The 15,722-nt window shown below is 41.4% G+C and overlaps 3 protein-coding genes across 3 annotated transcripts; 2 read left to right on the top strand and 1 right to left on the bottom strand.

The window, feature by feature from the left end:
* The first annotated feature begins 1,325 nt into the window (after positions 1–1,325).
* LOC140560679 (potassium voltage-gated channel subfamily E member 1-like) lies at positions 1,326–2,364 on the top strand. The gene has a single exon (XM_072685190.1). It carries the CDS (start codon positions 1,326–1,328, stop codon positions 1,722–1,724), a length of 399 nt encoding a protein of 132 aa, XP_072541291.1. The 3' UTR covers positions 1,725–2,364.
* A 796-nt stretch (positions 2,365–3,160) lies between these two features.
* Positions 3,161–6,171, bottom strand: dnajc28 (DnaJ (Hsp40) homolog, subfamily C, member 28). The gene is made up of 2 exons (XM_072685188.1): positions 6,088–6,171; positions 3,161–4,725 (listed from the first exon to the last, which is right to left on the bottom strand). Exon 2 carries the CDS (start codon positions 4,700–4,702, stop codon positions 3,572–3,574), a length of 1,131 nt encoding a protein of 376 aa, XP_072541289.1. The 5' UTR covers positions 4,703–4,725; positions 6,088–6,171; the 3' UTR covers positions 3,161–3,571.
* A 2,332-nt stretch (positions 6,172–8,503) lies between these two features.
* mab21l3 (mab-21-like 3) lies at positions 8,504–14,848 on the top strand. The gene is made up of 7 exons (XM_072686455.1): positions 8,504–8,551; positions 9,844–9,984; positions 10,063–10,134; positions 10,305–10,596; positions 12,597–12,778; positions 13,691–13,885; positions 14,615–14,848. The coding sequence occupies exons 1-7, from the start codon at positions 8,504–8,506 to the stop codon at positions 14,846–14,848; spliced, it is 1,164 nt and encodes a 387-aa protein (XP_072542556.1).
* The last annotated feature ends 874 nt before the right edge of the window (positions 14,849–15,722 follow it).

Below are 15,722 nucleotides of genomic sequence, written 5' to 3'. Positions count from 1 at the left end.
TTTCCTAGTGCTCCAGTGTGGCCACAACTCACAACAAAGTCATCTTTGACTTTTGTGACACGGAAGTTGGCGGGGGGGGGCTATGACTCTCTGTCTGACCATTCATGCAGTCATGTGGAGGCTATGAAGTGATCCGATCAGTTTCGTCCCCTAAGGACACAGATGACCTTGACTCTTTCAGGGCTCATTAAATGTGTTGATGCCCTGTGTGTGTGTGTGTGTGTGTGTGTGTGTGTGTGTGTGTGTATCACTTACATACATGGGTCAAAGAGTCTGGATGGGTGGAACCATAATCTTGAAGACCATCCCCGTTTCTATCATTTTTTGAGATAAGCCACAAGAGGCATACATCTGCTCTCTAGATCTCCTACAAACTCAGTTTCCCTCTGAGGAACGCAAGGTAAGTCACATCTTTCCAATAGATATTCTCTTTTGTATTGTTTAAATTTGTGAGTGTTAACTGTTAACCTGCACAGGTACAGCAGTAAATTGGACATTTGCCTTTGCATTGCATTTGCGTTTTCTGTAAGAGGCACTTAAGCGTTATTTAAAACCATTGATTTCAGCAATAAAAATTTGCTTGTAAAAACCTCAGATCACAGTAGAACAGGAGCAGTAAACACAAATACAGTAAAATCAAGAAGACTTTTGAAGGACAATTCTTGGATCCCCTTGGATCTGTTTGGATTTGTTTTTATTTTAATATTAGAGTCATATCACAACATTATGACCACCTACCTTGCCTTGATTGCTCTGTACCAGTCGTCATTCCCCTCTGGAATTGATGGCCTGTGGGGCCTCACTTGTATGCTGTTGGGAGGCACTCAGTGTGTGAGAAGTCTATTCTTGGTCCATCTTCACTACAGCAGATCTGGAATAAACCACAAAGTTAGCAGTTTCTTAGATGCCACAGTCAGAATATATCAGAATATTAGGACCATCCCTGGTTTGGAGCGAACTTGGCCTGGGACGTCACAAATGCCACATGACAGATTTTGCTGCATGTATAAATAAGCGAGCACACCAGTCAGTTGTAGCAGAGTGCCCAAATGATCCTCAAGACCTGATTTGACTGATGCCCAAACATGAATACCAATAGGGTACCTGGTGAAGAATGATAGCATCCCAGGAACCGCTAACTTTGTAAGATGTTTCAGAGGCACCTTAGGACACTGAATGCCTGACAACAGCATAACAGTGGTGCCCCACGAGCCATTGATGCCAGAGGGGAACAAAAGTAATTATACAAAGCCTAGCGATGTGTTTGTGTGGACAATGTGGACAAACTGACCATTTCCATATTGATTTTTTTATCACAGGCTACTATGCTAGTGCGGAACAGTACAGAAGTCCAGTCCTACCTGCTTTCCTGGTTCCAGAACTACCTCAATCAAACCTGGAGCTTACCACCAGATCCTCTCCTTACTACTGCCCACCAGCCCCCTGCGCCCTTCAGTGCAGTGCACCTCAAAGGCCAAAGCCAAGGAATGATCTACATTCTTCTGATAGTGGGGTTCTTCAGTTTCTTCACCTTCGGCATCATGTTCAGCTACATTCGCTCTAAAAAGCTGGAGAACTCACAGGATCCTTACCACCAGTACATAGCCCGAGACTGGGCCAGTGTGCTGTCGCCTCCCTCTGCAGCCATAAGGCAGGCTCTAAATGCCAAGAAGGAACCTGTGGTTATCGGAAACCCAGCCGCATTGGAGCACCTACCCGGGTGAGGGGCCAGAAAACCGACGATGATTACTGTGTGCACACACATTTACTACTAATCTTAGGTACACTTGCTTTCAGGGTGATGCCAAGAGCAAAATAAACAAGATTATAGCATATGTTGGTGTTTTAGATGCTAAAGAAGAAAAAAAAAAGTATATACAATTATGTATACAGTATATACAGTGTTATACAGTGGCCTCAAAAAGTATCTATATATGGACACTTTATACCAATGGGAAACATTTATTTGGAAAAGTTTTTAGAGTACTTTAAAAAAAACTGTGTTTTGCTACAAAGGATGCTATAAAGCACAGAGGTGGTAACGTCGTAATCCGGGGCTGTTCTTCTTACAATGGTGTCTTAATAGATGTGTGACCATGAAGTGTGCAAAGACATTTTTATTAAACGATAATGATCTAGTCTTCGAGAGGCTCAGTGGTCTAATGTGCTATCACTATGGCCTAGGGGTCATGAGTTTGAATCCCAAGCTATGCCGCTTTGCCATCAGTGGCCGGAGTCAGAGAGAGCACAATTGGAAAGAGACGATGGCTGATTTCGCATGTATTGAAGGAGACATAAATTAAGTCCTTACCTTTCTAATGTTGGAAGCATTCCTAGTGCTAGGGAGAGCTACAAATGGGTGGGTCAATTGGTACAATCGTAAAAATCGTAATAAATAAAAAATGCAACCAAATTGCAATTTGGTTGGGCCATTTGTTTCACAACCCTATGAACACAATACATATTTAACTATAGCACAAATGTCCAAATACTTTTGAAGGTCTAAATTTTTTGCAGATTTTGGCTCCTTAGTAAGCTGCCATTTGTGTTTTTTATGTTGTGTCCAGATTCCATGATGAATTGACCAACAGAAATGCTCTAAAATTATGTAGAATAAAATATAAAAAATCTTATCTTATTGAAACTTAAGGCTTCCCATCTCCTGTAAAGTTTTGGAGACTAGGTTTTTGTATGACCATGCCGACATGCAGTTTATGAACACTGCATTGTAGTGTTTTTCAGCCAAACTGAGTGTATTTCATTCTAGAATTTGAAAGTAATGTATTTCTAGTAGCGCTTTCAGCGTTAACATGTCAGTCTGCAAACTTTAATACATTGACCTTTTTTAATGCAAATTAATCATCTTAACAAGTTGTTAAGCTCATTATGCATGATGAAATATGGATAAAATCTCATAACTAATAGCTCTCATTCTCTTACCCCTCCCTCATCTCTCCCTCTCACACAAACGCACACACAGCTGCTCCTCTCTTAGCTCTTAGCTTAATTCAGCCCAATGACTGATCAGCCATTTATCTTGTAAAAAGTTGTTGAAGCATTTTCTCTATTAAAGCTTCTGTGTCCGAGCCTTATCGTGTTCGAGGTTTAAGTTCTCAAAACATACATACACTGACATATTTTTAGAAAATAAAAAGCCGGATACCTGTAGCCAGTTTATTAGGCATACCACACATTTGTTTTCCCACCCAAAAATTCAAGGGCATGCTAGCTAGCATTCTAACTTGTGATTAATTTTAATCATCACAGATTATTGCTGTGATTGACACAAATTTTTAATACTTTTAGTCTTTGCTTATAGATGGGGACAAACAGGCTGAGCTCTTTCGTCTCTGTACTGATTATATATAAGCATCCCTTTTATTTACATGGTAGTGTTACATAACAGTGACATTTATGAGCTGATATTCATGTTACCACCTTTCCTGATTCTCTGTATACCATATTAATGCTAATAATAAATGACAAAGGATGATCAAAGGTGAGTTGTGTGCTTTTTTTGACAATAGTTCAAGACAGTACTTTGTACTACAGTAATAAAACCCAGAGAATTTCATTTGAGTAGACTCTGCATCCACATGATGAGTCCTTGCCTAGAGTTCTGCCTGGAGGCATCTGCTTCCTCGCTCTCCTCCTCGCGCTTCCTCTCTTTCTCCTTCTCCTTTCTGTACTCCTGGTCAGCTTTCAGCACCTTGTCCACCTCCCTGCTCATGCTGAAGTGAACCATCTGCAAGCTCATTAGAGGCACGATCAAGTTGAACGTGTCCACTTTTTTATTGAGCTTCTTCAGGTCGTCTGCAAAATCAGCGCACTGCTCCTTCCACCGGAGCTGTTCCGAGTGCCTCATGGGGCTGCCAAGTCTGGACCGGGCCTCCTGCAGCCTCTCCCGCATCTTCTTAATGCTCTCCCTGATCTCCTTCTGGACCACTATCCATTCAGGCTGGTAACCGTTGTCAATGAGGATCCTGTTAAGGTTGTGCGTCATGGGGTCAGTGTAGGGGTTGTGGTCAAACTTGCTGAGTGGCTTTCCAGCACCGCTCAGGTTCCGGAAGTCGCCACGGGCCATAGACTCCTGGATGAGGTCCTCCACCAGGCGCTCCACAGCCTGCGTGATCTTGATCTGCTTGCTGCGCATCCGTGCGTCCCTAACCACCATGGCGCCCTCTTCTGCTGCAGCTTGCTCCATGCGTTTGCGTCGATATTCCAAGACCTGGTCCGTGGCTCTGTCCATCCTGAACTGCCGATACTGTCGCTCGCGCTGGCTGGGCGTCCCAGAGCCCACGCCTTCAAAGCTGAGGTACTGCCTGTGCTGAGGAGCCTGACCTTTAGTCTTGTCTTCTTCGTCCTCTTCTGTCTGAGCGTATGGTGACGTAGGCCGCCGCCGGGCCAGGTGGGTCACCACAGCCCGGTAAGCTTCCTCTATGTGGCAGAACAAAGCAGCATCTGCTGTTGGGGCTCCAGAGTCTGGATGATAGAGCTTGGCCATGCGCATGTAGGCCTCCCTAACTTCGGCAGGGCTGCTGTCTCCTTCCTCAGGCAACTGCAGCAGGCGGTAGCTCTCTCTCAGGCTGCGGCTGAGGCGGGAGGCAGAGCAGAGCAGGCGTAGCGTCGCAGCATTGTAGCCAGGCAGCAGGACTCTATGGAGGTCCCCAGGGTGCAGTCGGAGCAACACAGAGCAGCTCATTGTGCTTCACTCCAAAAGAGATGCTTCAAAAAGAGGAAATAACAGGACACAGATTTAACCATTTTAGCAAAATGTAAGCTACATAAACATGCACTCACAAAACCAGTAGTGGCCCTGTTCCAGATCAGCTATTATTTATTTTTAACAGCATACACAACCGTACTGTTACCTGCACTATGACATTTATGGGGTTCTTTAAAAGCACATTCTAAATATTTAAAGGAAATTAAATATGCTAATAATAAGGTGGGTGAGATTCCCATTGGATCCAAGCAGCCCAGTTAGTTAGTTTGGAGGCCTTCATTTGTTTTATTTAATAGACTTGCTAATAATAAAATAGCAGTATGTAAGTCCAATAAACTAGATACTAACAGTTAAACTACTACTATATGTCCAAATGTTTGTGGACACCCCTTCTAGCAAATGCATTCAGCTACTTTAAGTGTGCTGACACAGATGTTCAAACACACACACATACACACACAGCTTGTCTAGTCGCTGTTAAGATGTACTGCCAATAGAATAGGACTCTATGGAGCAGATTAACATGAACCTACTGGCACCATGCCTAACACCTAGCGTGGACTAGGCATTGAGCTGTGTTCTCTGGAATGATGGCTGGTGCTCCATCCAGTACTTTTGGGATAAGGTGCGGTGGGGGTCATCCAACATGCTGACCTTACTAATGCTCTTGTTAAAGCTGAATGCAATCAAACTCTCACAGCAGGATAAACTCTTGTTTAATACACATGATTTAGGAAGAAACAGTGAATGGGCAGGTGTCCCAATACGTTTGAGCACAGAGTATGTTAAACTAAGTTAAACACCAGTGTGGTTTTATTGACTTTATTGATGCTTGATAGTTGATTGGATGAATTCTAACTAAAACATAAACTCATAGGACTTAAATCCTGGAAAATATAATGGCACTGAATTGTAGCAATAGTAGGAGGTCATTTGCATATATTAGTATGTAGAAAGGGGCGCTTATTTACAGCACAGCAGAGTTGTGAACACAGCCAGGCAGACAGTAGCTGTATTATCAGACACAGTCAAACTTGTCACTCTCCTATCAGGACTGGCTCTGTCTGACCCAGATTCCACTAACACTGGCCTAATTCTGGAGTGAACTAGCTACCAGATCTGGCTGCCCTTACTGTAGCTGGACTATAGCTACATTGATTGCTACCAGTGCAACAACCAGTCCAGGGAGATCTGCAGCTTTTTACGAGTCAGTCTGGTGTAACGTTAGCAAACTAGTACAGAGCGCTAGCTGTGTTAGTGATCTAGCTGACACTGCCTGTTTAGACAACACGAGGAGCGTGCAGTTAGTCCTGAACACTATACTGAGCTTTAAAACACAAGGACAAGAGTAGGCCACATACCTCCACTCATACTAAAAGTGCATCCATTTGCAAAGCAGCGCTTATCTAAACGTCCTCAGCTGGAAACACTGCGGTTTGTTGTTGTTGGAGCGGGTTGTTGTGAAACGCATGCTGGGATTTGTAGTTTTTGAGTTTTTAGACTGTAATCTCTTACCTAAACGCCAGAGGGCGCCAAACATCATACAGAATACAGTTGTTCCCTCAAACCAGGGGTTTTATAACTCTTAGAGGATAATCTTAAACCACTTAAAGGGCCAAATTAAAAAGTCTCAACAAAACCGGGGGCCATAGTACAAAAAAAAACCCACCAAAAAAACGTTAAGGCACTTAAAGTAGACCTTAAAAAAATACTGTAATACTTTAAATACAATTCAAATATAATGTATAACTATTTACATGGATATTTTATTTTGTAATAAAATATGAATGATACATTTTTATTATATTGTATTATATTATTAAATATGTATTTTTATCAATAGGCTACATTAGCCACAGATAACTGTTAAACCTACTTAAAGTTTTCAGGGGGTAGGTCTTTTAAATGTATTTAACACAGAACCACAATGACCATGTACCAACTTGCTTGAACTGGACATCTTCTTTCATTAATTCTATTAATAAAATTTATTTCATCTAATAAAAATAAACTTCTAAGATGCTGAGGCACTCAGAATGGAATTAAGTTATCTGTCAGTGAGACCTGAGTCCCGTGAGAAGATGTGTTCATCTCCATCACAGAAAACAAATGCTCCCACAAAACTGAGCTGCTCCATCCTCATCAATAAATGACTGAACTGGCAGTGATTTAAGCCTGCATTGCTGTACCATGCTTACATCGCTTTGCTGTGTTGTTGGAGGAAGGGGGGTCATTACTTTGCAGTGCATAATAGGAATTGCTGTGCAGTGGATTGTGAAACGGATTAATACTAATTCAATATCAAAATAATTTCACAGGTCGGGTTGGATGGTGCCACGGGCCTGATGTGGCCCTCGGGCCTTGTGTTTGACATATAGGCCTTAAACTGTGCTAATCATTCTGACTTCAGTTAAAGTGTCTGCTGTGTATAATGTGGAGGCTAATGTGCAATAAACAGCATAATAACTCCAGACACACATTAGTTCACATGCCTTCATTTTATTTATTTAACTATTTGACTTTTTAATAACTTGAATTCCAATACACTCAAACACCCAGAAACTAACTGTTAAACTGCACTATATGTCTATATGATGTTTGTGGACACTCTTTCTAATGAATGCATTCAGCTACTTCTAATGAATGCAAGTTACACCTACCACTGACACAGATGTGCAAATGCACACACACACACACACACAGCTTGTGTAGTCGCTGTAGACAAGTACTGCCAATAAAATAGGATTCTATGGAGCAGAAAAACATGAACCCATTGACACCTAGCGTGGACTAGAGGGGTATAAAGCCCCCCAGCATTGACACATAGGTCTTAAACTGTGCTAAGCATCGTTAAAGTGTCTATTGTGTATAATGTGGAGGCTAATGTGCAATAAACAACACAATAACTGCAGATTGTGCGTTACTGACAGGGCCTCATTAAAAAAAAAAAAAAAAAACGCCACAAAGCTTGTATCTGCTATAACGTTAGCCTGTTCATCTAACATGAGGTGGCAGAGCAGATTTGCAGATTGTACAGCTGAGTTATAATACAGCAATGAACTCATATTTAGTAGCAGAATTCTGATATTCATTATAATTTAGTGGCATTTGGCTGTAATGATAGCCATCCAGATGGTTTAATTACAGGCTCTCTGAAGTTACTTCAGACATCAATTAGCCAGCTTACCAGCTGCGGAGGGCTAATGTGTGTTAATGGGGAATTTCTCTTGGATTGATGTCAACACAACATTTGTGAGTAGAAAACTGGAGTAGGGTCTGTCCCGTACAGTCAGAGGTCTGGCCATATTCAGGTCACGTCCACATCTGTGCTCCCCTGGGTCCTAAAGAGATTATGTAGCTTACTAACTCTTCCACTCTTCCACTATATTTAGGAATAGGCTAGTAATATCTGTTACTGATATTTCCCTCAAAAAACAGATGCAAAATTGAACTACTTCATGTATTCACCCTCAACAACAAATGGTGAGCTAAATGTTGTCCTAAAATCCCAATTATGTGCTAATAGACGTGTTTGAAAGCCTGTGTTTGATGTCCTGACCAGGGCAATGCAGGATGTGTGAGGGAACTAGTGATGAAGCTGGTTGCCCAGAGGACCATGCGAGCATTTTACCATCTAAAAAAATCAATCTAGTGAGATCAATCTGTTGAAGTGCTTTTCCGCCAGTTCCATCTATGTTACATGGATCAGGACACAAACACACAGATTCACACACAGGGCTCATCCGAGAAGAAGGCAGGAAATAACAAGGCTGTGAAATGACCAGCTTCACGGAGGAAGACCTGGACCATTACTTACAAAATCAGGTATGCCGAGGTTCTGCATTAGGCGATATATATATAGAACTGAGCAATGTACCAGGCCTGTATTTCTACTTTTGGTATCACTTGACTTGGATGGTCCAGTGTAGATGCCTTGTAGCTGCCAGACATCCAAATGTCTTTTAAATGCATGCTGAATTTAAATGACTCTCAATTGAATGTAACCCTACTTCTAACCCTAAAGTTAGGGTTAAGGTTAGGATTTAGGGTTGATTCAAGGGAAAGGTTAAGGCCAGGATAAGGGTGAGATGCAGGGTCATTCAATAGATAGTCATTTATATCCATGCATGTTGGAGTTTGGTTGTATTTAATAAACATTCAGTTGAATGGTAGTTGAATGTCAGATGAGCATCTAGGAGGCACCTATAATTCAAGTAATGTGATACTCTGCTTTTATGTCTCACTGTGGCAAATACAGTTGTATGCAAAAGTTTGGGCATCCAAATTAATAATGAAAATAATTTCAAATATTTTATAGAGAACACTATCTGTACTTCTGCACATGTGGCATGTAAACAATGGCAAAATTATTTTTTTTATTAATTTTTTTTTTCCCGCCAATATGTTAATTTCAGCAAATACATAGAAATTATAAGATAAAATAAGATAAGATAAGATAATCCTTTATTTGTGCCACTGTGGGGAAATTCTCAGTGTCACAGCAGCTAGGGATAGCAAGACACTCAGATGCAAAAATGTAGATAAATTACCAATATATACACTATATAAATAATAGAAATAAAAAAAAAAGCAATAACAATATTATTAACAGATTATTTACAGATAATTGCAAATTGACCCTTAATTGCACATGGGGGGGGGGGGGGGGGTATTATTTTCACACACTTGAGGTGAAACAGCCTGTTGCTAAAGGAGCTGCCCAGTGCTGCGAGAGTCTCATGCATGAGGTGGGAGCTATTCTCCAGCATGGAGAACTCCCACTCGCGCTGCACTGGGTCTAAGAAGCATCCCAGGACAGAGCCGGCCCTCTTTATGAGTTCATCTTGATCTGAAATGTGCAGAGAAAAGCCCTATTTAAGTTTATTTTCTGTCCAGGATTGAGAAACTTATTTTCCCTTATGAACTCTTCATTTTGAAGAGGGGTTTGTAGGCCTCAGTATACGACTGTGCACTGATTTGAAGTATTTTGATCATGTCTTATCATATCTGATGTCATTTGTGTATCGAGTGTATTAAGGTGAAATAAAAACAAGAAAGCTATGTATGAAACATGTCATGGTTATGCTCATTTTTATATATATGCATTTTCCTCTCAGGTGGACCTCAGGCACCGGCAGGTCTCTAAATCAGTAGAAGATGTGCAGAAAATAATAAAAGACTTGACTGCTGAGGTCAGCTTAAAGGATGCTCGCTTCCAGTCCATTTCCAACTCTGGAGTCCACAATGACTGTTTTAAGGTAACGTATCAATCATGTATATGCATTCAATAATTCTAATATATATACACACTATAGCTTGTTTTTTGCTCTCTCTAGGATCAGCCTGCTTTAGCATCAAAATGGGCTGCCTTGCTTCGGGGAAGGTGTACGTTAAATCCTGCTATTCAGGTGAGACATCATGTAAGACTATCTATCTATCTATCTATCTATCTGTCTATCTATCTGTCTGTCTACCACACTGTCAGCCTACCTACATATCTATCACTCATTATGAATACTACAGATTTAAGATTGCAGCAGTTAATTTACTGGCAAGCTCAGCTCTTCTGTACCCACAGGTGTTGAGTCCCACCCTGTTCCTGATTTCTGTGCCTGTGCGTGGCCTGATGGGCTATAAAGAAAGGCAAGCACGGCAGTGGAGGTACTACACGCTGAGCGGGTCACGCCTTCTCTCCCCAGTGCGAGAGCCAGAGAAGCTGCACCAGTGGCTGGAGCTGGAGAGCTTTGCCAACCCCTCTCAGGAGTGGCATGATTCCCGTGTGATCATGGAGGGTGATATTGTTCCCGCAAAAGTGGTCAGTGTCTTTAAGGAGCAGGTAGAGGCCGCTATAAAGACCTGTAGACTAGCAGGTAAGATGCTTTCTTTTCTTTACTTCTGTATTAAAATGTTTTATTCATGCCACAAAAAGCTCAATATTTTTCATATTGTGGAATTTGTGTAAGGCTACACACATGTGGTAAACAAGAGTTACTTACAAGAACTTGTTTTTACAAAAAAGTGAATGAAGAAAAGCTGACAGTCAGTTAGCAGTGCATGGTTCAGACCAGGGCTGCCCAAAATATGGACTGTAGACCAGAGATGAATTGGCTTAACTTAACCTACAGGCACATGAGGCCAGGATTTCAAGTGACAAGTGACTTTTCTCTCTCTAGGTGTTTAGGTTGGCCCTCTTTCACCTCAGTCCTCAGTCACTGCAGGCCCTCTGTCACTCAGCACAGTGTTAACCATATATAACATGCATTATAGCCTAATTTACTATTAGCATTGTTCTTCAAGTGTATTAAGCAGTTTGAAAATGCATGCTGGCTCTTTAAATATCTCAAATGAGGCATGTGATAGCTAGCCCTCATCCTCCCAGTGATGATGACATTGTGTTATGGGCGTGTCCGTCTTACAGGTGAGATTAATAATGATGAAATTGGGGAAATTATTAAGATCACTCTTTTACCTAATAATAGAACCAATTAATATGTTCTTATACTTTATATAACTTATTGAATTCCTTTTATATTTAAATTATTATTAATTATTTTATGTTAATTGGTATTGGTATTAACAGATATAGCACTTTGGTCCCCCAGACACCCCAGCTTTTGAGCACCCCTGGTGACTTGTCTGCTGAGTAAATTACAGTGGTCAAAGCAAGGCTCGAAAAAACTAAGGGTTTTGTACTTATGTACTCAGTAATAATACTTAATACTTAAATGCTAAAATTACAATAACTTGCTGTCTACTGATTTTAAAGCAGCATTATCTAAGAATTGCCATTTCTTGCTCCTGGGCTCCCACTATATTTGGGAAGTATAATTCACTTTTTGAGCCACCCATCAAGAAGGACATGCTCACATGCATTTCTGGACTAGCTAAGAGATACAGAACCTTCACTAAAAATGAAATGAACATGTTGACTGATGCAGTAGAGTAATGTCACTGGATTTGGATGAATATGGCTCAGATTTTGCAGCGTCACACAGTTATCGCAAACGTTTTAGCACAGTTACACAGTACAGTTAGCAGCATGCCGAGCCCAGAATAGTGGAGACTGTATTAATACACATCAGTGGAGCATCACAATGATTTTGATGTTATTTTAAAGTAAAAATTCTACATATTGCTCCTTTAAATGATTGCAGATTCACAGCATCATCAGAAGAAAATAATCTGTCCTCTAATTTCAACAGTGACTTACCTTTCTGCTGCAGTTGGGTGTTTAACTACTGTTTAACTACAACAGAATCCATTACAACCAGATCAAAAAAACTATAGCCAGTAGAAAAAATTCTGATTGCTTTATTGGACAAACGTAGGACAAACTGTTATCCATCTGTAACAGTAAATACATCACTAGTAGCTATATTGTTGTAGCATGGATAAGTAATGTGCAGCCACCCAGGTAAAAGAGACAACGTGTCTTCGGATGATATAAATAACTGAATTACAAAGACAAGGGAGTTCACATTACAGTGTTCAGCTTGGCTTTGTGCCAATAGTCAGGCAGAAAATCCAGAACAACACAACAGTCCTATAGAGTGTGGGTCATTGAGGCCTGTGCTTTCAGAACTAGCCTATCTGTCTATCCTAGCCCCAGGCACAGTATATATGTATATGTGTGTGTGTGTGTGTGTGTGTGTGTGTGTGTGTGTGTATGTTGGGGGTAGGAGGGGGTGGTAAACATGCATGCAAACACTCAAGCTCACTTGTATGTCACACAAATGTAGCATCAATACATTGAAATACTCCATGACCTTTTTATTCAATGCAATAACATTACACTAAACCCTAGTGATCATTACTGGGGCAAGCTCAGCGCCTCTGGCTCTCTGTTGTTTGTGTCCTCTCTCTGTGATAGAAAAAGTGAGCATTCTGGAGTCGGTGGGCTCGGTGGTACGCGTTGCTGTGGAAACGTCGGACGTGCAGATTGAGGTGGAGCTGGTGCCCACAGTAGAGCTGATGAACTGCTGGCCAAAAAAAGCCCGTTGGCCACACCTGCTGCAGAGATGGCCTTCTGCTGAGCGCACCCGCTGCGTTAAGGTTAGGAAGTAAGGTGGAGGTCTGCTACCAGTCCAGAGACAAATCAGCCTCTGCTTACCTTGCCTTAGGTCAGTGGTTCACAGTCCTAGTTTTAAAGTTCCCATGGTCCCTCCAGAGCACACACTGTTAAGCATGACTGTTAGGACAGTCAGTAATGGTGTCCTCCTAGGTGATGTCACGCTGTACCTAAAACTTGAATGGATGAATTATGCAATTAAATGAGATTTTTTGCTTGCTGTTCCTCATTCAGTGGCGAGAGAGAGGGAAAGCAACCATTGGATGACACCAAAAAAAATGCCAACCAGTGATTTAGTCTATTTTGAATAATTAATTCAGTTTATTTGCTTTTTACAACATGGCACTCGTATCAAGGCTTAAATATCTTGGATCAAGGCTTAAAGACATAGGCCTCCATTCAAATCAAATGGGCAAATACCATAGGAATGGGGTCATGGACTTAGTACCCAATATCAAATAGGACTTTTTTTTCAATAAACTAGAGAGTGCAGTGCCTGCAGAAACTGTGAGTGTGATTGCAGCTCAGCGGTGATGGGGTTCCAAACATTTTGCCCAAAAGATGGTTGGTCCAAAAGCTCATCCATTACGTTTGGCTTATGTGTGTCCACAAACTTTTTTACTGGACTTTTTTTAGGACTTTATTATTATTATTATTCCCTGTAAACAAATCAAATAAATAGTATGTTTCCATTGTGCAAATGTGTTTTATGCCTGGTTAGTGTTTACAGAACGTTAGGCAAAGGCATGGGCAGGGCATTTTAAGCTCAGGAAGGTGGAGGAAGAATAGTGTTCATTTTCCCTGAATACAACTGAAATAAACTAGGAAGCTTAAAAGAAATGTATAATAATGAAGGAGAATGTCTCTTAAACACATTGTTTCCTTGTTTTTAACAGTCCTTTGGTTTTAATCTCATGGCTACGTCCAGTTACCACTGGCTGCTGTCATTTTCACGGGCAGAGCAGGTGCTGCTGGGAAGTATGGATGAGGACGGCGGCTGTCGTAAGAAGTGTTACAAGGTGGTCCGTCAACTGAAGGAGGATGTATGGTGTCCAGGGAGCAAACCTGTCATCACCGCCCACCATTTACAGGTATCAGGCACATCTGCCTCATCTCTCTGTGTGGTGTGCCTTACAATTGTGTGGCAGTGCTGAACTGTACTAGAGCGTAATCAGTAGGGAAGCACCAAAATAGAATTTCTGCATAATTAATACTTTGTTTTGGCCGATGCTGATTCTAGGATGCTGATCATTTTATTTAAATACAGATTTGAAAATGGAGCATTGGCTGCTTTTATGTAGCCGCAACAGTTAAATCAGACGGGAGCATTAGTGAGGTCAGTATATGGAAGATCACCACCCCCCACCACCATATCTTTCCCAACTCATCCCAAAAGTATTGGATGGTGCACCCCTATCATTCCAAAGAACACAGATCCACTGCTCCACTGCTCAATGTTGGTGGGCTTTATACCCCTCTAGCCCATGCCTGGCATTAGACATGGTGCCAATAGATTCATGTTTTTCCAGAGAATCCTATTCTGTCAGCATCATTTCTCTACAGGAACTAGACAGTACAAGCAGTGTGTGTGTGTGTGTGCATTTGCACAACTGTGTCAGCAATGGGTGCAACTTAAAGTAGCTGAATGCATTCATTAGAAGGGGTGTCCACAAACATTTGGACATGTAGTGTATCAGCCTTCCTTATATCACCAGTATATTCCAGTATATATACACCTGTACACTGCATACTGTTTTGGTGGAAAAATACCAGGGAAATTCAACTGCTCCGGTTGTGTCTTTTTTCTGGCTCTGCTTTAGATGCTGCTGTTCTGGACGTGTGAGAAGTACCCCAGCTCCAGGGACTGGCACAACCTGAGAGAGTGTGTACTGCGTCTGGTGCAGAAGCTGCATAAGTGTGTTTCCCAGCGCTACCTCAGGCACTACTTTGTTCGTGCTTACAACCTGCTGAAGTACACCAACACTAACGAGCTAGACGACATGGCCAAGAAGATCTCAGACTTCCTGGAACACCCACACACCTATATTCCTTAGGAGCTTATTATTACACTTAATAAAACGTTATATTTGAATAAGAGAGATAATATACAGTCGTGTGCAAAAGTTGATTAGAACCATTAGAACCATTGTCTTTTTAATATATTTAAACTTATGGACGTTTGATCTTCAATATTTGAAGATGGAGGTAAAAGAACTACTCCAATACAACTAAAGAAATGCCTTTAAAAACATTTGTAAAATGTTATTCATAAAAATAAACTTTTCCTGTGGGGAAAAAGTTAGGACACCCTCACATTTATTACTACTTCAAATGCCTAAGATTAAAATCAGGGGCTCCACATCAGCTGCAAATGACTAAAACATCATTAGAGAGGATTTTGGAGGAACCTGTTATTACCATGCTGAGATCCAAAGGGCTCTCTGAGGCTTTCAGCGTTCCACTGTCTGGCAAATCAGCTGTTCCACTGTCTGCTAAATCATTTGTGCAACAACTTCCAACATGGCCAGGTCAGGTCAGGCTGTCCTAGCAAATTCGGTTCAACAGCAGACCACAGCAGACCACAAAATAAGTAAAGAAGCTCTTGCCACAGCTGAAGTCAAACTACAGCGCCTACCATCAGAAAGAGATCATGGATGATTTTCATGGACGGTATGCAAAGAGGAAACGCTTGATGTCAAAAAATCATCAGAGTGATCCTAAATAGCAAATCATATTTTGAGACTGTATGTTTTGTTGTTGTCATTCTTACTTTAACAGTCAGATGGAACTGACCTACCTAACAGAGCTCTTTTTTTTTCTTTGGGATTTTCTATTCTGTGCTACCGATCTGTTGTGGCACAATGGCCTAAGTGCTGGCCTTGTCTTCGGGAGATCATGTGTTTGATTGTGAGCATTGCACTCTCTGGG

Source organism: Salminus brasiliensis, chromosome 8 (assembly GCF_030463535.1).
Source record: "Salminus brasiliensis chromosome 8, fSalBra1.hap2, whole genome shotgun sequence".
Taxonomy (NCBI): Eukaryota; Metazoa; Chordata; class Actinopteri; order Characiformes; family Bryconidae; genus Salminus; species Salminus brasiliensis.
This window is presented reverse-complemented; position numbering and strand designations above follow the sequence as displayed.

Bases quoted from the DNA above. Each gene is read 5' to 3' on its own strand.
- LOC140560679 (XM_072685190.1), top strand. From the start codon at position 1,326: ATGCTAGTGCGGAACAGTACAGAAGTCCAGTCCTACCTGCTTTCCTGG.
- dnajc28 (XM_072685188.1), bottom strand. From the start codon at position 4,702: ATGAGCTGCTCTGTGTTGCTCCGACTGCACCCTGGGGACCTCCATAGA.
- mab21l3 (XM_072686455.1), top strand. From the start codon at position 8,504: ATGACCAGCTTCACGGAGGAAGACCTGGACCATTACTTACAAAATCAG. The intron at 10,597-12,596 runs GTAAGATGCTTT...TCTCTGTGATAG, and splicing joins AAAGACCTGTAGACTAGCAG to AAAAAGTGAGCATTCTGGAG. The intron at 13,886-14,614 runs GTATCAGGCACA...GCTCTGCTTTAG, and splicing joins TCACCGCCCACCATTTACAG to ATGCTGCTGTTCTGGACGTG.